Source organism: Anopheles merus, chromosome X (assembly GCF_017562075.2).
Source record: "Anopheles merus strain MAF chromosome X, AmerM5.1, whole genome shotgun sequence".
NCBI lineage: Eukaryota > Metazoa > Arthropoda > Insecta > Diptera > Culicidae > Anopheles > Anopheles merus.
In genome coordinates this window covers 2822039-2850027 of record NC_054081.1, presented here as the reverse complement: position 1 = coordinate 2850027, position 27989 = coordinate 2822039, and the positions used below count along the sequence as shown (strand labels likewise).

Genomic DNA, 27989 nt, shown 5'->3' with positions numbered 1-27989 from the left:
CGGGGGAGGAGGAAGTGGACAAACGTCATTGCTGTGGTATGCTATGCGCGCCCCTGTTCTCTGCGGGAAAATTCAACCGGCCCATTTTCACGCTTCGCGCGCTCCTATCGGTGTGAAAGATCATCCGCCCCCGCCTTTATGTATGCCCCGTATGTTGTACTATTTGTGTATGTGTTTTTGTGTGTGTGTGTTTTTTTAAATATTATTATTTTATTACCATCATCTTCTTCTAAACAAACTTAAACAAAATGGTATCATGAAGCCAAGACACACGCGTTTAACGGGGTGATTTCGATATGCACCGAGTTAGCCGTTTTACGAAAATAAACGTGTTGCTTGGGTGTAGTATTTTTACGCTGTTTCTCGATGCCGACCAGTTTCTTTTCTTTTCTTTTTGTCTGATCCTTCTGTAGTAGCTGCTTTGTCCATAGTTATATTATTTGCCGCACGCGTTTGCTTATGATGAACCGTGGTTTTGCACGATGCCGGCGCTGGGCAGACTGTCTCCGATCGCCGACACGCCAGAAAGCCCCACCCGCTCTGATTCTCTGGTTTACCCTTCATTCAGTCCAGCGGCCTCGCTCACCCTGTTTCCCTATTCCTTGCCATCCTACCAGTTCGTACCGATTCTTTGTTTGAGCGCGCGAGAGCGTTTTGCTTGTTTGTGTAGCTTTATGATTTTCATTTGCTTTGTTAGCGATTTCGAATTCATGACATGACTTTCTTTTGTGTTTTATCTTCTGTAGGTGTAACATTGTCCCCGATTGTTTCAACAACAACGCAGTAAACTTACTGGGATTTTCGCGTACAACTACCACTCCCCTCCTTCGTGGCCAATACGAAAATAGGAACATACTTTAAAAAAAAAACGAGGGAAAAAAACAGTAGAAGCTAAACATATTAAATAAAACAAAACAAAAATAAACAAAATCAATCGCGTGCGCGTAATTGTTAGAAAACACATTGTCAAAACAATCAAACAAAAAAATGCTTAGATCTTGCGGGAGACTCTCTTTATCTATCCTTTTCTCATTCTGTGGTGTGTGTGTGTGTGGTCGTGATGTTTTAGTGGTCGAATTTCCTTCAGTCTTATCAAAACTAACTCTCCGCAGCCAACATTCCTCTGCCAACACTAACATTCCTTCCTCCTTCCTTCTTCTTCGCCCACTCAAATTTTACGCCTTTTGCGGCGCGCCACGCCACGGTTTTCTTCTCTCCCGCAAACGCCAATTTGTTAAACAGTTTTACCTTCAAACTCCCGCCACAATTTCAAAACTATTACTAGCCTTTTTCCTAGTTCGTTTTCCTCCCCCCCCCCCCCCTTCCTCTTCCTTGAATCATTTGCGGCACACACCACACTACTCGCCGCTGGACAAAGAATTTTGAATTCTTCTTTCATGCGCGCGCGTGCTTGCGCACTACTATTCATCACTTCTACCGGAGACACAGGCGCTGCTTCCGGTTTTAATCCTTGTTTTTTTTTGTTTTTCGTTTTGAGAAATGATCCCTTTTCGCCTCCCTCCAGTTTCTGCCGCCTATATGCGGACCATCTCTCAATTATATATGGTTTTTACACAATGGGCGTTGCAACACAATGCGAACGGTGTGTGTGTGTGTGTGTGTGTGTGCGTGCGCACGGTATATGATGTACGGTATATTTAGTAACGGCTCGAAAGTACATTCCCACCCTTTCCCACTGCCCCTTTCGTTTGCTGTTGTTCGTGCAGCTGAGTTATCTTCTCTTCACGCCCTACATCATATATTTGGCAGCTCTACTTCCTACCTGCCTTTTACCTTTCTAACATACTCCGCCTCTGTCTGCCAGTGGCTGTGTGTGTGTGTCCTGTGTAATTCGCTCGGTGTGTTATTTGTGTGTGTGTGTGTGTGTGTGTTGATCGCGCGCGCTTTTGTTGCACACGCGCGCACCATTACTACTTATATACACATGTGCTAATGTACATAGCGATTACAACCTGCTCCTAACCCTCGCTTTTCCTAACCCTTCTCCTTTATCCCTTTCTTTTCTCTCTCTCACTCTCTCCTCGCTCTTCACACCTTTCCCGTCCAAATCCTTCGCTCCTAATTCAAACTTCTTACTATGTGCGTCAAAAAATCGTCACCCGCGCGAACGAACTCCGTCCCTCCCCTCCGGTGCATGCACTCACGCTCCCCCCCCCCCCCCCCCCCTACCAGAAACAGTTTCTTTTAAAGGTTCTGCCACTGGGTGGCGAATATTGTCTGCTGCGCCTCGTTTCGCCGCGTTATCTCCTCGTGCAGCCCGTGCGTCAGCCAGATCATGTACAGCTTGTGGTAGCGCTCCTTGCACAGCCGCAGCGGGTTGCCCCGGCGCAGGCCCTGGTCCGTCTCGCCGTACTCGTCCAGGTACGGGGCGGGGATGAAGCAGCCCTTGTTGATGCCGAGCAGCAGTATCTCCGCGTCGCGGATGCGCAGAAAGATGCCGATGCCGGCGCCGCACTCGGCGGTGTGGTAGGTGCACGAGCCGACCGGGCTCTTGTCCAGCTCCTTCTGGCAGCAGAACGACTGCGAGCAGAGTATCTCGCCGCACACCAGGCACATGGTCGGGTTGCGCGAATCGTCCCGGATGTTGTTCGGGCAGGTGAACAGCGACACGCTGTTGATCAGATCGCTGTAGTCGTCCGGCAGGTCGATCAGCTGGCGGACGGGCAGGGCCGGCTGGAACAGCGACTTCGGCTCGCCGAGCAGCTGGGCCTGGCGGGCGTACCGCATCCGCTCGATCTGGTCCGCGTTGCAGCGGGCGAGCCGCTCGACCAGCTCGTACGTGGGCTCGCCGGTGCGCAGGTAGGCGAGCGGGTCGACCGGCAGATCGAGATACTTCATCATCGGCTGGTAGTCCAGCTCCGGCACGTCCGTGCACTGGGGCAGCTCGATGTCGGTGACGCCGTGGAACAGCAGGCAGCAGCACCGCAGCAGCGTGTGGCTCTGCAGCTGGATGTCGTGCACCAGCTGCCGGCTGATGCGCCGCTGCTCGGCCAGCGTGCCGCGCAGCACGACCGGTTCCTGTGGCGAGCTTCCCTCCTGCTTCTTCTTTTTCTCCTCCGCCAGGTGCTGGTCGTCGTGGCCGTCGTCTGCGTCGACCGATCCCGACTTTGGTTGGTGAATGTTGTACCGCTGGAACAGGGTCAGCAGATTGCGCTCGGCATCGGTGAGCGGCCCCTTGCCCGGATCCTCCCTCTGCTTGGCATAGCTGCACTCGCCTCCCTCGTCGGCCCCGTCGGCCATCGGTGTGTCCTGCTGCGCCGTCTCCATGCCGGTCACCGACGTGATGATGGTGCGCAGCATGTTCACCACGAAGATGGCCTGCACGATCGAGTGGTCGAGCGTGTCGCCCTTCGGCATGCGCTCGGTGCGCACGAAGCTGTACAGCACGCTGCGCGTGGTGAACAGGCACGTGTTGAGCAGCCCGAACAGGTCCCACTCGAAGAAGGACGGCGACGGCTTCAGCCCGAACAGCGTCTCGTACACGTCCACCAGAAACAGCAGCATGTAGTAGTGCGCGGTCATCGACTTGACCAGCGGGCCCATCGCGCTCGCCGCCCGCACCAGCCCGGTCAGGCAGGTGGAGTAGCGGATCGACAGCTCGCTGCCGAGCGGGCGCTGCATCACCCGCAGCTGCATCTCGATCGACTTGATCGTGTAGGAGAGCGTCAGCCACGGGGCGAGATACTCGGCGAACCGCTTCGCCTTGTACGGCACGGTGGTGAAGCTGCGCACGTTCTTCGCGAAGTTGAGCAGCGAGTACTTGATCGTGCGGTCGAACAGCCGGCTTATCTCGGGCGGATCGTGCGTCGTGCCGTAGTAGCGCAGCCGCACCCCGTGCAGCGGCTCCACGTCCCGCAGCACCAGCGTGTTCAGGTGGATGGGCGGGTCCATCACCCAGCGGACGTCCTCGTCCGAGTCCATCTCCTCGTCGGTCGAGGTCAGCGACGCCTGGTTCGAGTGGTACTGGTCCAGCAGCACGTCGTCCTCGTTTTCGTACACTGGCAGCTCCACCCCGCCCATCATCATCACACGACTTCCGTCGCGGAGCTGGCGGTGCTGTGACGGCTCCGGCTGCTGTTGGCCACCGTCGGCACCAGCACTACCGGCAGCAGCAGCACCACCACCACCAGCACCACCGCTTGCGGTGGGCATCTCTTCCTCAAGGCTCATCGGCTGCTGTTCCGCCTCCCGGAAGCGCTTGATCAGCACATCCTGCTGCGTGGCGCGGATCGCACGCTCCTTGGGCGTGCCGCCGCCGGACGAGCCACGCGGCGGCATGGGATGCTCCACGCGGTGCGCCGTGTTTGCCACCATGTCCTGCATGAACGCGTACCACAGCGGGAAGGTGAACTCGTTCGGCTGCGTTATCGGCGGATCGGGCAGCGAGTCGGGGCCGCCGGCCGCCCGCACCGACGCGTTCGTGCGCGCCTTCGCGCTGCTCGTGATCGTTTCGTGCGGCGGCACCAGCGGCAGCAGACAGTTGCTCAGGAAGCGGCACAGCGGGCACAGGAACTCGTTCTTCTCGATGTCGAACAGGATCGGGGCCCGGTTCCGGTACGGGCGCCGGTTCTCCTTGATCACCTCGTTGTTGTAGTACTTGTCGAAGCAGGTCGTGTGCATCACGTGCCCGCAGGTGGTCAGGTGCGGCGACGGGTGCGTCTTCGTCTCGATCAGCTGCAGCTGGCCCCGCTCGTCCGTCTGCTGGTAGCGGGACAGCACGCTCGACCGCTGCACGAACGCGGCGTACACCATGTTGACCGAGTCGTACGTGCCGAGGACGGACTTTTCCGAGCAGAGGATGCACGAGTGGCGCAGGGCGGCCGTGTCGGCCGGCTTGACCGGCGTACGGTTCGGGCCGAGCGCGACCAGCTGCACGCTCGTCGTCTGCCAGTCCATGTCGGCGCCGCTCTGCTCCGGCTCCGTCTGGCCCAGCTCGGACGAATCGTCGCTCTCGGTGCTGAACATGTCCGGGTTGGTGTTCATGAACGTTTGCTGCGCCTGCTTCATCTGCGCCATCAGCTGGGCCCGGCGCAACGCCGCCAGCTTCGCCCGCTGCTCTTTTTCGAGGCGGTCCAGGTCGGCCATCGCCAGCCCGCTGCCACTCGACTCGCCCCGATCGATCTCGCTCTGGATCGAGCTGATGCGCTTCGCCTCCATCGCTTTGTAGCGCTGAATTACCCAGCGCAGCAGATCCCGCAGCGATTCCACCTGCGAAAAACAAAAATATGAAAACCATGCACACACGGCGCAAGCACCAAAAACACATCGGTAAGTATCGATTTAACAGAGGGGACCGCGTTTTATGCTGATTCAATGCGAACCACACAAACATTGTTACAGTTACTGAAATTCCTCAATCTTCTCTCTCGCGGCAATGTTTTCGTTGTCCATTTACTGTTTTTTTTTTTTTATTATTGTTATGACTTGTTATTGCAGCGTTACACTCCTCAAAATGGCCCGGGAAACCAATTGAAGGGACATTTTGGGAATTATTGAAATCATTCCCTTCCAAGGGAGAACATTCAGGATATTAAGTTTATGGACAACTAATCGATAGCGTTAGACGTGTTGAGATAAAGCAAATTGACAGTAGATTAATAAATTTAGACCAGAAGCAACCAAAAGAAATACGGCCGTACCGTATCGTATTTCCGTGTATAAATCAATAAAAAAACAACAATCAAACAAAGTGTATGATGTCACATAATTTTGAGGAAATTGATTTTCTTTCTCATGATTTTAATTAATCTAAATGCATTTTCTTTTCCACCCGGGTGCTCGTAGATAGAGGTATAAGAGAGACGCCTGTAAATCTAGTGTTACAGGGTTTTTTCACAGATTATCATAGTTGTGGGACACTTTCTTGACTCGTTCTTATGAGAAATGAACTCCATATGATGGAAAATGGATTCTATGGTACCCTTTTTGGACAGGCTATTTGGAAATTCCAGTTGGATTTGTCCAACAAGGATGCTGTAGAGTCCAATTCCCATTCCATTAAGTTCTTTTCCCGTAAGAAAGAGTCAGTAAAGTGTCCCACAGCCATGAGAACTCCTCAAAAACCCTGTAAACACAAAATATAGCTTCGAGGCACAATCGAGCCAAGCTTCCCGACTCGAAAGGAGTTTGAGAATAATTATCGTGTGCTTGCTGTTTTAATTTCCAAAACGTCACATGCGTTTCTATGGGATTTGTATGACTACAATCGAAACGATTCTTAGCGTGCGCGCGTCCCTCAATCTCGATGTTTATTTACCCACCGTACATGCTTACAGAATCGTTTGTTTGTTTACAAACACTGCAAATAGGACAGAACAGCACACCGCTTTCCTCTTATTGCCCCCCTCCGCCTATCACGATCGAAATTCCATTGAGCCACGTCAATGTCATGCACTTGCCACTAAATCACCCTTGCTTACCCTTGGATGGTTGCAAAGCTCCTCCAGCATCGGCAGCAGCCCGATCGTTTGGCTTCGGTCGTAGAAAGTCATGTACGGGTAGTGGCCCGATTCCTCTTCCTGTAGAGCATATCCGATCAGATGGAGGACCTAAAAGTAAGAAATGCACTCGTTAGCTGCAAGGCAAACCAGTTCGTTTGTAGTGGGGATGGTGGTCGAGGATGGTTGCCATTTAACAATGATTGTTCTGTTTTAGTAGGAGGCGCTAATCATGAGTGCACTACCACCACGACCACGGCATTCATCAACACTCGTCTCGTTGCGTATCAAAGAGCGTACACTTACTGCACGTGATTATCAATTCAATGCCAATGATTTAGATTTAGATGATCCCACAGTAGCAACATCGCAAAAACGTACAGCCTCTGTCCCCTTTGTTGGAAATGGTTTAAAAAACCCATTCCCCAGGACAAAGTTATAACAAAGCTCTCTGTCGAGTCTAGAGTGACAGAATCGTTTTTTGCATGAAGAAAGAAAATCAATACAAGTACAGCCTGTTTCCCTAATCCAAACATGCAGCGGAAAACGATTCACATTCCATAAAACTATACTTAAATTATTGCTTTATGTATAAACCTTTGACATTTTATGGACAAAAAAGGTATTTTATCTAAAATCAAACATAGTTAGTTACAATGTTAGTTAACATAGTTATTAGCAACGCACTGGATGCTATAGTGCCAATTCAAATGCAACCTTTTCGTTCTTTTTAGTATCAGTTTTTAGTAAATAAAAACCAGCTGAATCGCCCATTGTATATGATATAACCAAAGGGAGGAACAATCTGTGAAAAATGTGAAAAATTCAAACAAAAATACGTACACGTTGCAACTGTCCTTCGGTGAATGATACTGATCGCAAATCGAGCGCTCGGGTCATCACGACATGCATCACCTTCAGCATAACATCACACTGCAGCAAAGTGGGTATTGTGCTGAAAAGGAAAGAAACAAATAAACGACATATTGACCGTTAACGTAACGCTTCATCAAAACACACGTGTCTGGCCAACCAGCATTACGCGAGGGGCACGTACCTGAAAATTTGTGTAAGCTTTGGTAGGGTGGGCGGAGGACAGCAGACCAGCTCGTTCTTCTCCTTCTTCTGCAGGCGCTGGCGCTCCTCCGACCGGGACTTGTCCTCCTTGCTGTAGTGGTAGAAGTACAGATTGTACCAGCTGTTGTACTCCGGCTTGAGGATGTAGACGCCCCGCTTTTCCGCACTGTTCGGCTTCTCGAACACGGCCACGTCGTCGATCACCGACTCGAACATGATCTCGCTGCAGCTGTCCTCGTTCAGCGCCCGGCTCAGCTCGGAGTGCGAGTGCGGCTTGATGCAGAGCTGCTGCACGATCTCCTTCTTGATGCGGTCGCTCTCGGTGACGTCGCCGACGCCCGGCACGTACCGCTCGCCGATGATCACGATCAGCAGCTCGAGAAACTCCTCCACCAGTATGCCGGCCTGCCGCATGTGGTCCTCGTCGCTGCCGGAGCCGGCATCGACGGCCCGCTGCCGCTCCGGCACGTCCTGCTCCAGCCACCCGAGCAGCTTGTACTTGTTCAGCACGTGTATGATGAACTCGTTCGCCTCGATCAGGGACGCGCCCATCTGCAGGATGACGATGTCCCGGTCCAGCATCTCGTACCGGCACTTGACGTTGCGGTAGAAGAACAGCTGGTTGATCAGGGCGTACCCGTTCCGGCGCCACATGCCCGCCTGCACCTGCGACATCATCGTGCGGGCGCACAGTACCGGCTCGATGATCTGCTCCGGCGTCGGCCGGTCCGGCAGGTTCTGCGACACCTTGTCGAAGGTGAAGTCGTGCCGCTCGAACACGGTGTACAGCCCGGCGAGGAAGCGGGTCAGCGGCAGGTGCACCGAGACCGGGCGCGTCAGCACGTCGTACGTCAGGCAGGAGGCGCTGTGGTTGGCCGCCTCGCACACCACCGTTTCCGACTCGAGCGCGATGAACTTGGTTTCGGTCAGCGCCGTGATGACCATGCGCAGCACCTTCAGCAGCACCATGCGGTCGGTCGCGCACCACTCCAGCACGAGCGTGATCAGGTGGGACAGCTTCAGGTGCAGCGTGAACGCGGTCTCCCACTCCTGCTCGTACTCGAGGTGCTGGCCGACCTGGCGCGTCGCCGCGTCCATGCCCTGCATGTACTTCAGCAGCCGGATCAGCTGCTGCATGCCGTGCAGGAAGCCGACCCGCAGCTCCGGCGTCCACTTTTCCGGCTTGAAGCTGAGCAGATACTTCAGGTCGATCAGGATGTAGGCGGCCCGCTTGAACGAGTTCATCGTCGACGTGTTCTTGATGAACACCAGCTGCCGGTTCTTCACGTACTTGTCGATCGTCTCGGAGAAGTAGGTGTGCATCAGCTTGAAGAAGGCGGACTCGTTCTCGATCAGGTAGTGCGCGATCGTGGGCACGGTGAACAGCTGCACGCTCAGCGACACGATCGAGAACGAGTGGTAGTGGTCGTCCCGGATGAAGTCCTGCATCAGCGACGTGTACAGCTTGGTGAAGGTCGTCGCCAGCAGCTTCTTGTTCTCGTACTCCATCAGCATGCCCGAGATGAGCAGACGGTGCCAGCAGGCGCGGGCCGACTTCCACAGGTTGTGATCGTTGCTGAGGATGAACTTCAGATTGTACGTCACCTGCGGCTTGCTGATCGTCTCGGCGAACACGCTCCGGAAGGTGGAATTTTTGGTCAAGAACTCCTGGAGCCTGTATGGTGGGGTGGGGACCGGTGAGATGGAACCGAAAAGAGAAATTATTTTCTCGGCGATTGCGAGGGAAATTCAAGCAAACCGTACGCACCATACGAGCAGCTGCATTGCCAGATGCTGGCAGGCGACCTCGTTCCGATGCATCACCGTCACCTTCAGCGGCATCGCACGGGTAGTCAGGGTGGAGCGCATCGCCTTGTTCTCGATGTCCTCCTTTAGCTTCTTGCACACCTCGAACGAGGCACACTTGACGACGGCACGCCCCTCCCGGTCAATACTGGTCACGTACTCGATTGCGGTTTTGTGTTCGCATTTAACGATCGAAGTTAGCGTCTGGATAACCTGCACACCGGTGGTAAGAAATAGTGTGAGATAGAGAAAGAGAGAGAGAGAGAGAGAGAGAGAGAGAGAGAGAGAGAGAGAGTGAGGATGGGTTTCAAAACGATTAAACGACTCAGCAGCACTTACCTGCTCGAATGTGTGCGTTTCGTCGTTGTACAGAATCGTGCAGTGCGTGTTTTCGTCATCCTCCAGCTCGGGACAGTTCCCGGTGCCGTGCATCTGCAGCATCTGCATGCTGTAGTTCAGTATGGCACGGAACACGATCTCGCAGCGCATCTTTCGTTCCTCTGGCAGCGGTGCCTGCTGCTGCTGGCTCGCCTGCGTCTGATCGGTAATGCACTGCCGATGCGGTTGATGGTCGAGGTGGCAGGTTTATTGTGTGGTGGCATATGTGCGACGTGTGCATTTGCATTGAGTGGAAGTAAAGGATCGGATGTATTGGTATTGTTTGTTGTTGAATTCTATGCGTTTGAATTTAGTTCCCCTTCCCACTTGGTTTTTTTTTTCTATTGCTGTCCAAGCGTCATTCGCATCGCTCAAGAATCAAATGACAATTCGACAGCAGGAAGTAGTTTCCTGCTTCTTCCTTTCTTTAGCCCTCCCTTCGCATCCCAACCCCTTCCGGTGGGCTAACGTCATCGGCTGGAAACGCATACTCACAACAGCATGTTCCTCGCAGAATGGGTACTTCTTCCAAGCCTCCTCGTCGCCGCAGTCGCAGCATCCGCCTCCACCGGAAGTAGCCATTTTGTATTTGTGGTTGCGATGTTCTGACTTTTTGAAGCACGTCGAGCACAGCACGCACGTCGGATCCATACCTGCGAGAAAAAGAAGGCAAGTAGTTTGAAAATATTTGGCCGGCAAGATAATGAAGAAGACGGGGCTCGACAACAAAGGGAACAGTTTTAGACTACAATCTACAGCTGCAGTGCTTTTCCTATTTACTATTTCCGATTGATCAAAACATTAATCACAATCGAGCAATGGCGAACGAATCGAACCCCTTCCTTAATGGATGCTGCAGACAGATTGCACTTGCGAGCATCAAATGCGTGTTAAGACTGTGAAAGAAAAACATGAACAGTTGCGCGTCTCTTTTCCCACTACAGATTCTGTGCCAATCTTTGAAGTAGTTGTGGCAGAACCGTGAAACGCACTTGCAAACATTATTCGTACCACCATCCAGCTTCCAACTATTGCCACTTGCTCCGCACGCTGTTTGTTTTTTCACCTGCCATGGGTAGGAGTTCGCACACGCTCCTTTTCATATTTAGTCTGTCTACGCTATTGGGCGGGGGAGGCAAAAGATGAAAGTGACTGCACAGTTGCATAAAAATAGCATCCCATCAAAGAAAGTGGTCTGTGTGCTTGTGGTATAAAAACAAGAATAGACAAGTGCTCGACGATTCAGCGGAAGTGGCAAGTGTGATAAAACAAAAGTGCGAGAGCAGCAAACACAGACACAGGAAGCTAAAACACCGCAAGCTGCGTGAAATTTTCGCCCCGAGCATTCATGTTATCTGCAGCTGTGGAATATTCTGCCACTCTAAGGAGAGTTTGGAACAATTTTGTTCAATTTTTCCAAGTAAAAACTGTACAGTGAATATTAAAATACCTAATTAACGATAGTAAGGCGCGATGATGCCCACGCGGCCAAAAGCAATACTCACTGCATTCCCGGCAGCTGTACGTCGGCTCGCCAATCTTGAAGACGCGCCCGCACACCGACGACACGGTGTCGGCCTGTCGGATCTGTTCCAGATAGTTGTCCGGGTTCGGGCCGCAGATGAACAGCTCCATCACGGCGATGGTGGCCGCCCGTGCCATCGTATCGCTGTATACGTAGTTGCCGGACAGAAAGCCATTGTTGCCGCCCTGCGCGTCCGGATCGGGCACGTTCTGTTGCTGCTGCTGCTGCTGCTGCTCCTGCTGCTGCTGATCGGGCAGTTGCGGCTGGTCCGCTCCCACCGGAAGTATGAAGGTACCAGCGATGTTTCGCAAATGCTGCACTATCACTTCCGGCGTCAGTCCCCCGGTTTGATACATCTCCTCCCACTCGTTAATAACGTTCATTCTATTTTGTGGCGCTAACAAACGGTCCTGCAAAAAAACGGTGGAAAAAGATAACGTATTAGAGAATTCACTTCGAGTAGGCGAGATGCCAATAGGAATAATTTTGCTGATAGAGGAAGTCGGAGGTCTGAGTCATCTGAGCCGTGTTGGGTTGCTGCTGTGGCGGCGATGGCGCTGCTGGCCTGCAGTGACACGTTTAGACGATGAAAAGGAAAGTGAAAACTATTGCACATTTCAATTTTTCTCCGCTGCTTCGGTGGTGCCCACATACACACGCACACACTGGCAGGTCTCGTTATTACGGTGAAATGCACGATAATGGTGGATGGCGTAAAAAGGCAACCGAGTGAAGAAAAGTAATGATTTACCATTCGAAAAAAAAAAGACTTAGCACCCCATCCCGCTAACCATCTTCCCCTTATGCTGATTCACACACGCAGGCGATGCTTTCGTCGGAATTTTCAATCGACGCACAAATAAAATCACTAGTCGTCGGGGGGGTGCAAGGGCAGGGCAAAAAGGGTTTTGTGCACGTTCGGACCAGAGGAGCGTTCGAATCGTACGGGGAAAGCGCGGCAGGAATGGGGCCGGGGGTTGAGGTTTCATTCGCGACGTTACAAGGCGTTGTTGGAGAAGAGATTGCGCGCCTATAATGTAATTTTTCTTAGCTTTTGCTCACCACGGAGCTGCTGGCTGAGCTCACAAAGGATTTGTCCGTGCAGCACAAACACGTACACACAGACACACACGGGCGCACACAAAGGCACACAGGCGCGGACGCACACGCACAAACTCTCGGGGACGTTTCCCGAAATCGTTCCGCCTGTCTCTTTGGGGGGGGTTTCGCGTTTGTCTCCGCTGTTTCCTCGCCGATAGATGATTCAGGAAAAACCTACCATCAAAATGGACGACAAACGCACACACACACACACGCACATACGGAACGGGGGGCAGGGGGGTTGGTGAGGAAGGCAGTAAGTAATAGAAGAACACCAAGAAAGGCAGGAGCAGCACCGATCAAAGCAACACAGCAGCGAAAAGGTAGCGAAAATGGAACACTCGCACGGAACAGGAGTCGCGGGGCGGAGAAGGGAGCGGGTGTGGGTAGGGCATGAAAAACCTTCAGACAGGAGAAGGGAGGGGTACTGGTTGAAGGTTTTTCCCCCTTTTTTGTCTTTGTTGCTCCGTGTGTCCACACGGAGCAGATAGGAAGCGACAGAACATGATCGTGCCTGCACAAACGGGGTTCGCACGGGCGCGAGCCGTACCCGATCACGTCACTGCTATTGGGAGGGAGGGCGCTGGTTGGCTTACCTCTTTTCAAGAAACTCACACGACACTATTGGAAACAACACAATTTCGATGAATTTTCACAAGCAAAGTGTCTGGCTCCTCACACTACGACGTTTGGGAAAAGATTGATGCGAAAACGTCACTACGGTACATTGCTACGGATGAAGGCTGTCAGTTTGGAGGGCCCCGCACAAGGTGTATATACCCCCCACGGACTGTCAACGTACTGTCAACATTGTGATGCAAACAATAACAATATCGATTTTGCACAACGATTATTCAATAATTTTGCTATTTGCTTGCTGTTGAGTTTTGTTTTTCATAGGTTAGACATAAATGCATTCAAGTTAATTTAAAATGACACAGTTTGAAAACTAGACTGCTTTAATTATCGAGGAAAACCAAAACAATCGTAAAGGCCCTTGGCAGTGCCCATACGATGCGATTTTATCGGGCGTTGCTGTCATTCTGTTTCGGTTCATACTGCGATTATTTGATTTGATTGTTTGAATGATTTTTATTGTTTAACCATTATACACAATCAATTCCATGTTGTTCTTACATAACCTACATAATTACATTGACAGATCAAATCGGATGCGACGATCCGACGGAATCAAACAATTTTGATTCCGTCGTACGACGAAATCGCACGTTCGAGCGTTTCTACGTACACCAAGAAAACATCTGAGAGCGTTTTTACATACACCGAGACAGCAGTTGAGACAATAACTGACAGCATGCTTTGACAGCGACTGACAGAATTTTTGGTGAGAGAAATATCCTCGGCATGCAAACGATGGAACGATGGAGCTGAGAAAAAAATGAATTTGCAGTTTATTAATTTTTAAACGATTTAAACGAAACTTTTTGACTTTATTAAAGCGATTACCCGAATAGCCAAAATTGCTTAAGCAGCCAATTTTGGCATGCTAAAGATCGCTGATTGAATTCGTCTTTTGCAGTAGATAAACAGTATCAAAGTTCCAGGTGGATCTTTTAAACAGCGCTTAAGCAGCTTCCTTATGCCCCGCTATTTGGGCTATATTTTCAAGCAAGGCATCATCAATGAAATAAACAACACGATGGATGTTTTTTATCTGCATGTTTAATTTAAAACTTCAAAAACTCTTGAATTTCATATAATTTTAGATAGTCTACTAAAAAATCACAATCACTTCACTCAATAATTCTTCTTCATTTAACTTTTCTAACTTGTGCAGCAGAAATGAGATGTTTGAAGGCACCAGCCTTTGACACATTGACAAGAGCCACCTCGTACCGATGTCATGCATTAAAAAGCTATAAAGTTCCACAAAGTTCGGTACACGTTCTTAACAAGCCTTAAAGTTCTATCATGAACCCTACACACAGTGTTAATCAGCCGCAAAGTTCCAACGAGTACCGTGTGCTTGTTAAAAAGCGCCATAGTTCCGCAAAGTACTTCTCATCTCTTAATCAGCCACAAAGTACGACATCGGAACGATTTTTCGTTAAACAGCCTCAAATCAGCTATAGAGTTCGAGCAGGCTATTTGGGTGAAATCGATTTTTTCCAACATCGTTTCAAAAGTCTCATCTCGGCGCTTTTTGAAGGCTACACATATCGGCATGAGAAACCGGTTGTCAATTCTCTCACCTGCAGTCTCGGTGACCTGGGCTCATAGACCTGGGCCTAAGATAAACCACTTGAAATTTGTCATCAATTTTATTGTTTTTATTTGTTAGACCGAAAATACACGGACCGGAATTTTGCGGCCGTAGAACTTCACCTGCTGTCAAACCCATATACAAAGTGTCAACGGCAACTTTCCCGAACTGTCATATCCATACATTTTTCAGCAAGCGGAATTCCGTGGCCGCCAAAATCCGGTCCATGTATTTTCGGCCTCATGATACTTTAATCAGATAACGGTTGTTTCAAACCTCCTGCTGGGAACATTTTGCCATTTTTATATTGAATTGACGGGGGACGGTTCCGTGGTACACTCTTCAACTCGAACGACTCAATAACATGCCCGTCATGGGTTCAAGCTTAGAATGGACCATCCCCCCGTATCAAGGATTGACTATCCGGTTGCGTGGTAATGAATTAAGTCTCGAAAGCCAATATAGCCCGGCATGTCCGCGTAGGACGTTACGCCAAATAGACGATGAAGATATTGAATTGTCGCGTCTGAACATCAAGGATGAACGGACAACCGGATAAAAGATACGCTGATAAACGGTGCTCCACTTTAGGCCCGTGTCTGTGCTCCATCGCATGCGATTTTATCGCACGTGCTGTCAAACGCTTTTTCGTATAATATTGCGATTATTTGGATGATTTTAATAATATAACGATTATGAAAAATTAAGTTGAGATTGTTCCTACAAAACACCACACATTTAGTTTGACAGATAAAATCGGATGCGGCGTCCGACGAAATCAAAATTTTTTGATTCCGTCGTACGACGAAATCGCACGTCCGACGTTATCTGTCAAATCCCATATAAAATTTTGACAGGCCTTCCGATAAAATCGCATCCGATGGAGCACAGACACGGGCCTTAGTAACAAATTTTCCCGTTTAATTACGTTCAAAATGAAAAAAAAATGTTCCAATTTCATCGAGAATCTCCCTACGTCCGAAGGTGTATACACACAGAAGGTGAAATTATTCGAAACAAATTGATGATTCGCGACTTGGCATGTACTTAGAGCTCTGTAATAAAAACAGGAGAGGGTTCGATGGGGTTATAGAACATTTTAGAGTTTCTAAATAACAATTCCCAATCATGGAGATCAGGCAAACGCAATAAGACTGCACCATCTTAATACATACACCTTGCGCCATATTAGTTGTCCCACTTGATTCTACATACCTTGCCCGTCCGCTGTCAAAAGTTGACGTTTTGCGTGTGTATTTTTCTGCATTATTCTTTCGCCAGCTTATGTAAAAACGAACCCCGAGCGGATCTGCGTGTGGTACGATATCTTAGTTCCAGAGGTTTTTCTGTGCTTCAAGTACGCCAAAGATCGTTCCGATTCCGAATTCGCAAGCCCCCTTTCTGGCCCGGTCGGTTGGTGGTGCGGGAATGCAAACTGATTAACGCGCATCTCTCCCAATTTTTTTCTTTTTCCCTTTCGGCACAACACCTCCTTCCGGGCTTCCATCAAAGCAGCGCACGGGACGTAGGCAGGAGTAAACGAAAGGACTTCGACCAACCACCTCAGCTTTTTTGTTTCTTCACCGGACCAACAACACCCAACAAGCTCAACGATGCTGGCCGTTCGTCCGCTGCTGACGAAGGCGCTGTTGCTCCCATCAACCAACGGTGCCGCCCAGGTGCTCCGATCAAAGGCGACCCTGCCGGTGGTGGAGAAGGACAAGCCGGAGAAGCTGCCGTACTCGCCGTTCGGCACGAAGCAATCGAACTGGGCGGACTGGACGGTCGCCCGGCTGGACGACGTGCTGAACTGGGGCCGCAAGGGCTCGATCTGGCCGCTCACGTTCGGGCTGGCCTGCTGCGCGGTCGAGATGATGCACATCGCCGCCCCGCGCTACGACATGGATCGGTTCGGCGTCGTGTTCCGGGCGTCACCGCGCCAGGCGGACGTCATCATCGTGGCCGGCACGCTGACGAACAAGATGGCACCGGCGCTGCGCAAGGTGTACGATCAGATGCCGGAACCGCGCTGGGTCATCTCGATGGGTAGCTGCGCGAACGGGGGCGGCTACTACCACTACTCCTACTCGGTGGTGCGCGGCTGCGACCGGATCATCCCGGTCGACATCTACGTGCCCGGCTGCCCGCCCACCGCCGAGGCGCTGCTGTACGGCGTGCTGCAGCTGCAGAAGAAGGTCAAGCGCATGAAGACGCTGCAGATGTGGTACCGCAAATAGGTGCTGTGCCTCTTTCCCGTTTCGTCCTGTTCTTCTCTGTTTGCTATTTTTTCCGGCGGTTTCTCGAGAGAAATAAAATTGTAGATCCGTAATATTAAAACAAACGAAAAAGGATATTGATTTGTCCACCGGCAATGTATTGCGCTGCAGCCTTTTTCAGGTGTGTCACCGGGGCCGAATAGATTTTAAATATAGTCGAGTGAGTGAGTGAGTGAGTGGGGGATCATGAAATCAAACAAGCTGATACATACTACTAAAAGCGCTCTGGGTTTGGATTATTTCCCTTTTGCGTTCTAGCTCAGTGAGGGCGCAATGGGGTTGGCCTCAATATGGATCTTTTCCCAGGATGATAGAATATGCAAAAAGATAAAGGAAAGTAATTTCAACAAATAAGTCAATTATTTAAAAAAACTCATTCGTAGGCTCAGTTTATTTCAACATTTTCTACCATCCATCAACTATTCTTTCTCATCCAAATAGAATGAGAAAGTTCACAAATCAACGGACTGTTTGGGTGCCTTTCGTTCCTTTGCGGCTGTATAAGGTACGAGGCCCTTTTCACTGGAAATCCATCGCAGCACACATTGGCAAAACAAACTCGGGCGAGCGTGTGTGTGAAACGTCAAACGGTGCCAGCTGGTGACTAGTGGTGGGTAAATTCAACAAAAATTCGTGACTCCGCCAAAATCGGAAGCGGTTCCGGAAGGTTGGTGCAACACTTCAAAGTCGGAACCTTCTGGAACAACCCGGAGCCGCTAGTCGGCAGCCGGAGCCGACCGGAGCCGCTCAGAGCCGACCGGAGCCACTCAGAGCCGACCGGAGCTGACCGGAACCGTTGTAATAATCGGAAGTATTCTGAAGCGTTTTAAATCGCCGGTATAAACGAAAAAATCGAATACGAAATTAGGAGTTGATGAGTTAAAAACACGTCTTTATCATTAACGTGCAGTTTTTTCTAACAATACATGGTTGAAAACTTTTTCTTACAGAATTTACGCTATATCTCAAAGCCGGGACCCCTTCCCAAATTTTATGCGGGATTATAAATGTAAATAATTTCTTCAGCATTGCATCTGATGAATTAAGGTAGAGTAGAACGTCGATTATCCGGGCAGCTCGGGACCGGACGGTTGCCGGTTAATCGATTTCCACGGATAATGGTCCAAGCATTGTCAAATTCATATAAAAACTACAAAATTTACTGCTTTCACTAAGAACTAACCTTAAACCAATCAAATTATCACTCATAGAATATTGTTTGAGTCAGTAACAATACATCCCTACCAGCATTAAACGGCTTTGAAGGCATTCAGAAGGCATTTAAGGCCTTAGTCGCCTTAGAAGGCGAATAAAGATTTCAACCGAAACTTTCACGGCTGAAACGGGATCTCTTCGAAATCTTTCAACTTTTTGATTCAACGAGAACAGATAACTTGCCGCCATCTTAGCTTGTTTATATACTGGTTTTGCACCCTCACTAATGTAACTGCCAACTAGAGTAGTGACAACGTTTTTAGTTCCGAACCGAGAAAGCGTGTGTTCAAATCCTAATTTTTATTATCTTTTTTCTGTGTTTATTTCTTTTTAAATTAATATTTTCTTGCTATAATTAGAACAAATCAAATTTATGTAAAGCGAAATTTTAAAAACACCTTTTTAAAAAACACAATAATGACTATGTTTACCCTTCATAATCAGGATGGGAGAAAAATGTATCTCATTTCTCTTTTACTAGAGTTATCGAAATAAGTTTGATATATTAATACCTTTCAACGGGTTGGTCATTAACAACCGAATAATGCAGACCATATTTAATAAAGTGAAATAGCTCAGAGCTTAACGCAAGAGAACATAACACGTAAATCGTGCTATCGAATCTCACGCACATATCTGGGAACACTACAACAGCGCAGGGCCGAAGACGCTTGTAAGGTTTTCTTTTGACAGTTGCAATTTCAAATTTCAAATTAAAAGCGAAATTTTTCAATGACATATTTCAAAGGCATTTAATTACTGCTAAATGCACTGCTGATCGCCTTCAATTCGCCGGCGATCATAAGGCGATTAGAAGGCATTTAACGGAAATTTGCGGGTAGGGATTTAACAATTATTCTATACCCAAGCGCCACAGATTAAGCTTAAACGACTGAAAAATTGAATATCCATATAAAAAAATGAAAGCTCCACAGCTTCATTGGTTTGATCAATAGATGGCGTATTACAACTCATCATTATATTGCTATCCTTTTCTTGCAATGTGTTTCGCTATTATACCTATTATATAGCCTTCTAACTTTCCGAGCAAAAATCTATATGAATGGTCGTGTGGTCAGATACATGGGTATCAACACCAACGACTATTACTCAAATCTCACTTGCTTCAGTACTGGTGGTTTCCATTGGAGTTTAGTATTTAAACAATCGTATCGCCGTTCTAGTTCTAGCGATGCATAACTTCAATGCGAAACCATACAACAGTACAGAGGAAATGAGAAAGCTCTCCTCCAAGCGAGGAAGCTCAACTGGTTGGGTATCCCACAAACAGATGGCGCCACCAGCTTTTTTGCTATTTTTAGAATGCATGAGTCGTTTGCCGTCTGCTAAACGAAGTCTTTCTATATTCCGTTTAGGTAGAGTGCTTGAGTCGTTTAGAAGCCGTTTAGTGGTCGTTTAGTGGATTTGTGGCACTTGGGTATAAAAAATAAAATTTTAAAATTTTAAAATAAATATATCACTAGCCTCTGGATAAACCCAAAACAAATGTTTTTGCGAGGCTGACCATCGCAGAAAATGTTCGCCAAGATTGACCAACTGTCAAACTCATGCGCACGGTTAAGCCGCCCGCCGGTTCTACTGTATCATCAACGTTTTCAAGCATCATGCCGTAGTCATCGAATTGTTTAAGCACTGTAAATACTATTATAACGGTTCCAGTTGGCTTCGACCGGCTCCGACCAGCTCCGAACGACACCGAACGGCTCCGGGCGGAATCGTCGAATCGAATTTTATTTAGCCGGAATCGGAGTCGGTGTAACAATGCTCGGAAGCGATTCCGAGCCGTGGGTACGACTCCGATAACCCATCACTACGGGCGACGTCCAGCTTGACAACTGGCAAAGTTTACATTTTCAAAACACAAAACGGCGCTCATTTTCAGTGGCCTCATAATTGTTGTAATGTATTGTTTTTGGAAGAAAAAAAAGGTCCGTCCGTGTTTAAGTGTGTAGTTGTGTGTGTGTGTGTGGGCCCGCATAGTAAAATACAGTGAACGACGATATGGCCGAAATGAACGATTCGCTGGCGGATCTGGAGAACCGATCGGACGTGCTGAACCAGACCAGCTACTCGCTGGCGGACGCCTCCTTCACCCGGAACGACTCGTACCAGCTGAACCTGCGGCGGAACGGCGACTGCGACGGGTTCGACGCCAGCACCGGCGAGAGCTGGATCTACCCGGTGGACGTGCCGGTGCGCCAGTACCAGTACGCGATCACGGAGGCGGCCCTGTTCAAGAACACGCTGGTCGTGCTGCCGACCGGGCTGGGCAAAACGTTCATCGCCGCGGTCGTCATGTACAACCTGTACCGGTGGTACCCGACCGGGAAGGTCATCTTTATGGCGCCGACCCGCCCGCTCGTCGGCCAGCAGATTGAGGCGTGCGCGCGGGTAGTCGGCATCCCCCGGGCGGACACGGCCGAGGTGACGGGCAGGCAGCCGCGCTCGAAGCGGGCCACCCTGTGGCGGTCCAGGCGCGTCTTCTTCGCCACCCCGCAGGTCGTGCTGGCCGACTTGCAGGGCACGGACCCGGGGGGAGGAAATGGTGAAGGAGGAGGAGGAGGAGGTCCGCTGTTTCCCGCCAACCAGGTGCGGCTGGTGGTGATCGACGAGGCGCACAAGGCGAAGGGCCGGTACGCCTACACGGACGTGATCCGGCTGCTGGCCGAGACGAACCCCTGCTTCCGGGTGCTCGCGCTCTCGGCAACCCCGGGCCGCACGCTCGAGGACGTAGCGGAGGTGCTGAAGAATCTGCTCATCTCGCACATCGAGGTGCGGTACGACTGCTCGCCCGACCTGCAGCCGTACGTGTTCCGGCGGGACGTGCGCACGATCGTGATACCGCTCGGGCCGACGATCGCGCGCCTCCGCAAGGAGCTGCTGCGGCTCGTCGACCCGTACCTGCAGCGGCTGCTCGAGGCGAACGTGTTCGCCCGCTACCCGAACCGCCTCACGCACGGGCTGCTCGTGATGGAGCTGAAGCGGTACCGGAGCGGGGCGATGCACCAGCGCCACCCGAGCCACGCCACCATCGTGTCGGACTTTTACGCCTGCATCGGCATGTACCACGCGATCGAGCTGCTCGTCAAGCACGGCATACGGGCGCTGCTGAACTATCTGCTCGGTGGCGGCGGCGCTAGCAACGGCCCGAACGCGCAGGAGAAATACTTCATCGCCAAGGACCGGCAGATCAAGCAGTTTCTGGACCGGCTGAAGGACCAGTTCCCGCAGCACGTGCAACGGGAACGGGAGTCGCCGGCCGCCCTGCTGAACGAATCGGGCGTGCTGACCGGGAACGACGATGTCGACTACGGCCACCCCAAGTACCGGATACTGGAGAAGCAGCTGAAGGGATTTTTCCGCGAGCATCCGGACTCGCGGGCGATCGTGTTCTGCGAGTTTCGCGACTCGGTTGCGATGATCAAGCGGCTGCTGAGCGACAATCAACCGACCATACGAGCGAACTGCATTGTTGGTATGGCATCTGCTTTGTAGGCGATTTGTTTTTACCTTTCAATCCGATACAAACGCCAGCTATCAAACTGCCCCCTATCAATATCCAAAGTGCTTTACGTAAAGAAATTGTACCACATGTGAAGGTAGTACTGCTGCGGTCGGCGGATTTGCCTGATTTTGACCAAAAGGAAGATCCTGATCGAGACGTAGATCCGAGGTGTACAAATTATTCAACATCGAATGCTTTGAATGCGACTTTCGCCAAGGTAGTGATGGGTAATCCGGAGTGGAGGAATGGATTTACTAGGACTCCGGTGCGCAAAATATGACTCCGGATTATAACCCGATTCGACTCCGGATCAGTCCGGCTCAGTCCGGATCAGTTCGGATTAATCTAGATGAGTTCGGATGAGTCCAGATGAGTTCGGAAGGTTCTGAATTAGTGATAGGGAAAATCAAGTTTTCGTCCGAATCGATTCCGGCTAGCTCTGAAGTTTTCTGGAATTGATTCCGGAAAGTAGAATCAGCTCTGGAATCGTCATTGGCTCAGAAATCAGAATTGGTTTTGATATCAGAGTCAGTTTCAGCATCTCCTTAAGAATAGGCGTTTAGGTCCAATGATGCTACGTTTTGATAGCCGCAAAGATTCAAAATTTACTTGTAAACGATCCATTCTCATTTCGTTTCTGACACTTCTTATTTCAATTCTAGAACTGATTCTCATTCCGGAATTAATTCCAATTCTGAGGTCAATTCTGATTCCGTTCCCGGAACAAATTGCGATGCCGGAGCCGATTCTGATTTTGGAGCCGATTCCGATCCCGGAATTCTCGAGCTGACTCCGGAATTGGCTCCTTAGTCAACTCCGGAATTTGCTTCAGAATCGACTCAGACATCGATTCCGGAATCGGAATAGGCCTCGAAATTGTTTCCGATCAGGGAATCGGAACCGGGTAGGTCCGATTCCGAGCTCCCAACACTAGTCTGAATGTGTCTTAACGAGTCCGGTAGAGGTCCGGGCGAGTAGTTTACGTTGACGTTGCGGTTGCAGTTGCTAATTTCCAAAATGACTGTCTATTATCGTTTAGACAATTCTTGATGAGTTCAGTGACTTTCAAGCAAGGCAACGAAAATGTACGATACAGTGTAACAATTTTCTTTCTGTTTCAAATATTTCTCTCTTGCAATAACATTTACCTTTTCCGTCAGATTAAAATACCATTTTTCCGTTCACACACCTCCCGATCCGTCTTCGGAAAAATGGCATTTACCCATCACTACGCCAAGGCAATTTTGTGTAAAAGTAGCGTGTAAATATCTGTGTTTTTGTGCTACTCGATGTATTCAAATCTGCAGCAGAAAGTTTTATCAATTGTTCCTAATTTCATACAAATTAGTTGGTTTTATTTTTATCTATTTTAGGAATCCATTTCCGTCATAGTTGAAAACAGAAATGAACTTTAAAAAAAATCCTAATTGTTGTTTTTATTGCTACAACGATTATATATGCTTGTTGTTTGGACTGATTACACTTTTGTGTACTCCGATGCTGATCATTTGAAGTAATGAATCTTAACAATTAGTTTCATAGCATGAATGATCAACTTTGAATCTTGCAAGGATGATAAAACTCTACTATAAACCAGCAATATCGCCGATCGGAATGTTTGATATCATTAACCAACTATTTTTCATTTTTAATATTTGGCCTTTCGCCTCAAAAGATGGCTGACCCGTGAACTATTGCATTGTCTAGCATTAAATTGGATTTTCCCTTTTTTTCCGGCAGGCCAGGGCAGCGCGAACGGTGTGCGCGTACCGCAGCAGGAGCAGATCGACGTCATACGGCAGTTTCGTGCCGGTACGATCAACACGCTGATCGCGACGTGCGTCGCCGAGGAGGGCATCGACGTGGGCGAGGTCGACCTGATCGTGTGTTTTGACATCGCGAAAAATCCGACCAGGTTCGTGCAGCGGGTCGGCCGAACCGGGCGGCAGCGCGTCGGCCGGGTGCTGATGCTGGTGACCGAGGGCGAGGAGCACGAAACGCTCAAGCAGGTGCTCGCCTCGAAGGACCGGACCAACCAGCAGCTGGCCCGCAGCAAGGAGATTTTGCGCGTGCTGTACCGCAGCTCGCCCCGGCTCGTACCGCTCGGGCTGGAGCCGAAGTGCATGAAGGTGAACATGGCGGTGCTGCCCGACCGCGACGACAGCCGCGGCCCGCACGATTCCGATTCGTCCGACGGGGAAGGTTCGCTGGTGGGCGCCAGTGCGGGCAGGAACCGCAGGAAGAGCAAACGGCCGAGCGAGGCGGCCGCAACACCGGAGGCACCGTCGGCGAAGCGTAGCAAGGCTAGCCCGTCCGGTCACTACTCGGTGCGGCACTACTTTCAACCGCGCGGCCCGGACGCGAGCGGCGAGCTGGATGCGAGCGAGCGGGACATATTTTCCGTCGCCTCACAGCACGCACAGCGGTCGCGGGACGAGGGGCAGACCACCCCGCTAGCGCACGGCGGACGGAAGCAGACAGGTAGGCAGCAAACGATTCCGGCCCTCATGCAGCGTTTGGTGCAACACTACAAGCAGCTGAGCCGGCAGAAGTTTCTGTGCCGCCAGGAGCTGCTCAGCGTGCCGGCGGTGCAGACCACGGTGCTGTCCAGTCCAGCCGTACCGGTGCCGAGGGACGATCCACTCGAGCTGCCCGAGCTGATGCCCCACGAGCGGTGCCGGCCGGAGGACAATCTAACGGCTGACGAAGGTTTCGACAAATCCATCTCGAACCTGTTCGAGACGACCGCTTCGGAGGTCACCGTCTGTCTGGAGCCTGCTGCTGCTGCTACACATCCCACCAAGCGGAAGGTGGCCCCGGTGAACGGTGTAAAGAAGCCACTCAACCCCTCGACGGTCAAGAAGGGCAGACGGTCGGGGGTCGCTCCGCTGGATCCGTGCAATAGCCCGCTGCTGCTGGCGTTCAACCGCTCGGTGCAGAAGAAGAAAAACTCGGACACGCTCGTAACGCCCGTCAAAATCGCGACCTCCGACGGGGACGCCGCGGGCGCTCTCGCAGCGGAAGCGGAACGGGAGCGTATGAGACGGAAGATGGTGCTGGAGTACTTTAAGCTGCACGATTTGTGCGACATCTTTGACGACGGCGCCAGCGGGACGAATTCGCCCGTTTGTACCGTGGAGGAGGACCGGGCGGCTGCCAAAGCAACGACAATCAATAGGAGGCTGTTTGGGGAGCTCGCAGCCGACTGGCCTGTGGCGAATGGTGGGCCCGAGCAAAACCGGACGAGTGAAGACCATTTCCCCGAGCCGCAGCTAAATACGTCGGACACAGCGGTGCGGCCGCTTGCACCGCAAACCCCCGAACTGCGCGCATTGGAGCGAGGCAGCAAATGCATTGACCTCGGTTCCGCCGATCTAGTCTTTCAGGACGATAGCGATATCGAGAGCGAATGGATGTTTAGCAGTCCCGTCCCGTCCAGGCCACCGCGGAGCGGTGCCAAACATCCGACGGGCGTTAGCAGCACCACCGAACGGGTAAGAAACCTTCGGCAAGCAGCACCCAACCCGCCAAGCGCTGGCAAACGGAGGGAAGGCAGCGAGACGGTGGCGTTAGCAGCAGGCGATCTGCGCTGTGATCCGCCGGACTTGAATGACAGTGTCATCGGTAGAAAGGTGCGGCGATCCAACCAGAACCGGATCGATTCGAGCGCGGAAAGCGTGGAGGATGTGACGGTCGTCGGGAAACAGTCGGACACAAGCTTCGAAGAAACTCCGGTAGGAAAAGATGCAGGCGGAGGAGAATTCATCAGCCGTTCTAATATATTTTTGTTGTTGCTTATCATCTTCTTCAGGTACGCCCGTCTGCCACGAGTCGCTTTAGCAAGCGAACGAAACGAAAAAAGGCAGCGCGTGCCTTCTTCCAAACCCAGGCCGTCGTCTCGGACGAAGACGACGGTGCTGAAGACGACGACGGCCACGAGGACGAAGGTTCGCTGGCAAGCTTCGTCACATCGTCCGACGACGAGCAGCCGAGTGCGGTCGATATGCGCGCAGTTTACCTGCAGTCCGTGCGGAGTCCGGCCGCGTGCCGCGGTGCCTTCAAAATGCCTGCCCACGGTTATCGGCGGGCGGGAAGCGACCGGCAGCCGCCGGGCACGTACCTGGACACAACGGATGCGCACAGCATTGGCAGCGGGGAGGACGATTGCTACCAAGAGATGGAGGAATGCTCCCAGCCGCTCTGTTCCTTTATCGACGACGATGACGTCATCCAGTCGCAGACGGTGGAACTGTGCGAGCTGGAGCGGGCGGAACAGCTGATCGAGCAGGAGCGCCGACGAAACAGACGAGCCCGGCAACAGGCGAACCCTTCTGCTGCGGCAGGGCGGAAGAAACGCCAGCGGGTTATTACGATTGACAGCTCGGACTCGGGTTGACTCCGCCGACTGCAGACGCCAGAAGCCTTACGGCTGTATTGTAAACCATTAAAAAAACGTTAAAGTTATGAAAGGTACTTCCAAATCGCGTTTGTTTATGCTTGTCGGGTCGTTCTCTTTCTCACTTGTACAGTTTTACCGATAAGAGCGTAGAATGCGCTCTGGCTATTGGGCACGAGATGGTGTGCAAATTGTAACATATGCTAGCAAGGCAATCTGAATGCGCTCAATTTGTAAATACCTCTCAAGCTAGTAGGCGTATGAAATATGTTCAGCTTTTGCCCTCCTATGCATCTTTTGACTGTTTTGTACAATGTTGACCAAACAATGGCATCAAGTGTAGTGTTTGCAAACTGAGCGCATGCTGTATGGTAGTGGGTGCTGTGGAAAGCACAAAATTAGGGGTTGTTTTCTTAATTAATCAAATTGTTATATATTTATAAAATAACAATATTAATGACCGTTAATGTGTTGAAAGCATGCATTTCGGCATCGTGTTAGAGTAAAACGTCAAACTCTTTTACAAAATATCCCAGTACAAATAGGCTTATTGTGAATATCTTTTTTTATCTGCTGTACACTGTGCACTTACGTTTGTTTAAAAGTAGACATTGGGTGTGTACAATGTTGTGCCAAATAAGTCAACCTTCATGATGTGTTTGCTAATTTGGTCTGATTGTTTAAGCACGATGTCTTAAGACCATGACGAATCTTAAATCTCACGCAATGCGTCCAATTGTTGTACAATATACTCATTCTAAGTACAAATTAATAGTTTTTTATGTTATGTATAGCTTTACACTATAGGTATGAACTTTGTCACCAGTAAACTCGTCCAACTAGAATTAAAGTGCAAGTGGCTAGGCTAAGCATACGTAATTGGTGAAAAAACGGAACATATTGGTTTAAAAACGGGAAATAGAATATGAAAAACTCTAGAATATGAATGTCTCCTTAAGGCGAATGCGATGTGGCTGCCTGGGATTGTGTAAGTTTTTGTTTTGTTTTCAATGGCAGTGCACAAAAATGTAGATCAAGGGATGCCAGATACTCCCCGTGGTTCCCTTGGATACTCCAAAGTGATGTGCTCTTTGAAGCGCAATCAAGACTCACTAGTTCCGCCCGAAGTTGTTCGGTATTGTTCGGAGTCGACTGAAGTCGTCTGGAATCGTCCGGAGTCACCCGGAGTCGTTCGGAGTTGTTCGGAGTCATGAAGTCATCAGAAGTCGACTGAAGTCGTCTGGAGTCGACTGAAGTCGTCTGGAGTCGACAGTCGTCCGGAGTCGCCCAGATCCCGTCACCTGGAGTTGTTCATAGTTGTTCGGAGTTATGAAGTCATCAGGAGTCGACTGAAGTCGTTTGGAATGAACCCCGAAATGTTCAGAATCGTCTAAATTCGTCCGCAGTCGTCGGGAGTTGTCGGGAGACGTTCGGAGTCGTCCGGAGTCTGATCGACTCGTATAGAGTCCCGAACCCGACTCCGAACGACTGCGGATGACTCGGTATGACTCCGTCTCCCAACGACTCCGGCCCACTCCGGCCGAATCCGAACGACTCTGAATGACTCCCAACGACTCCAGCCGACTCCAGACGACTCCAAACGACTCCGAACGACTCTGGACGACTCCGGATGACTTCGATTCTGGCCGAACCCGAACGACTCCAAACGACTCCGAACGGCTCTCAACGACGCTAGGCGATTCCTGATAATGCTTGGCGGACCTACCTTCTGGAGTCGATTCCGAAATTAAGTCGGGTCAGAGTAAACTCCGGATCTTTACCAACTAAACCCATCACTACTCCAAAGCAACACGTTGATTGAATTTTCCGCAATATAAATATCCCTTTAGGCTGTAGGCCCCTACAGGAAAGATTTACCAAACAGCTTATTTCGCTGTATTTATCGGTATTGACACTAAACATTACTTTTTATTATTTGTTAAAATTATTTTAAATCAACTATACTTACTGCAGCTATAACATGCCCATCCGTTCCAAACACGTTTG

General features: G+C 50.5%; 3 protein-coding genes across 4 annotated transcripts; 2 read left to right on the top strand and 1 right to left on the bottom strand.

Moving 5' to 3' along the window:
- Positions 1-2167: 2167 nt before the first annotated feature.
- LOC121596928 (E3 ubiquitin-protein ligase UBR1) lies at positions 2168-13041 on the bottom strand. Of its 2 annotated transcripts, none has more exons than XM_041922362.1 (9): positions 12942-13041; positions 11225-11654; positions 10215-10372; positions 9681-9893; positions 9304-9554; positions 7516-9210; positions 7302-7413; positions 6441-6569; positions 2168-5229 (listed from the first exon to the last, which is right to left on the bottom strand). In XM_041922362.1, exons 2-9 carry the CDS (start codon positions 11625-11627, stop codon positions 2206-2208), a joined length of 5985 nt encoding a protein of 1994 aa, XP_041778296.1. In that variant the 5' UTR covers positions 11628-11654; positions 12942-13041; the 3' UTR covers positions 2168-2205. The 2 variants fall into 2 exon arrangements, with proteins under 2 accessions (XP_041778296.1, XP_041778376.1); XM_041922442.1 differs by lacking the exon at positions 12942-13041 and adding an exon at positions 12307-12374.
- A 2773-nt stretch (positions 13042-15814) lies between these two features.
- LOC121597001 (NADH-quinone oxidoreductase subunit B 2) lies at positions 15815-16910 on the top strand. Its single transcript, XM_041922448.1, has 2 exons — positions 15815-15926; positions 16085-16910. Exon 2 carries the CDS (start codon positions 16183-16185, stop codon positions 16804-16806), a length of 624 nt encoding a protein of 207 aa, XP_041778382.1. The 5' UTR covers positions 15815-15926; positions 16085-16182; the 3' UTR covers positions 16807-16910.
- Positions 16911-19931: 3021 nt separating this feature from the next.
- LOC121596300 (ATP-dependent DNA helicase MPH1) lies at positions 19932-27584 on the top strand. The gene is made up of 3 exons (XM_041921119.1): positions 19932-21556; positions 23327-25320; positions 25398-27584. The coding sequence occupies exons 1-3, from the start codon at positions 20083-20085 to the stop codon at positions 25980-25982; spliced, it is 4053 nt and encodes a 1350-aa protein (XP_041777053.1). The 5' UTR covers positions 19932-20082; the 3' UTR covers positions 25983-27584.
- The last annotated feature ends 405 nt before the right edge of the window (positions 27585-27989 follow it).

Bases quoted from the DNA above. Each gene is read 5' to 3' on its own strand.
- LOC121596928 (XM_041922362.1), bottom strand. From the start codon at position 11,627: ATGAACGTTATTAACGAGTGGGAGGAGATGTATCAAACCGGGGGACTG. The intron at 10,373-11,224 runs GTGAGTATTGCT...TTTTTCTCGCAG, and splicing joins GTACAGCTGCCGGGAATGCA to GTATGGATCCGACGTGCGTG. The intron at 7,414-7,515 runs GTACGTGCCCCT...TTTCCTTTTCAG, and splicing joins AAGCTTACACAAATTTTCAG to CACAATACCCACTTTGCTGC.
- LOC121597001 (XM_041922448.1), top strand. From the start codon at position 16,183: ATGCTGGCCGTTCGTCCGCTGCTGACGAAGGCGCTGTTGCTCCCATCA.
- LOC121596300 (XM_041921119.1), top strand. From the start codon at position 20,083: ATGGCCGAAATGAACGATTCGCTGGCGGATCTGGAGAACCGATCGGAC. The intron at 21,557-23,326 runs GTATGGCATCTG...TTTTTCCGGCAG, and splicing joins ACGAGCGAACTGCATTGTTG to GCCAGGGCAGCGCGAACGGT. The intron at 25,321-25,397 runs GTAGGAAAAGAT...CATCTTCTTCAG, and splicing joins CAAGCTTCGAAGAAACTCCG to GTACGCCCGTCTGCCACGAG.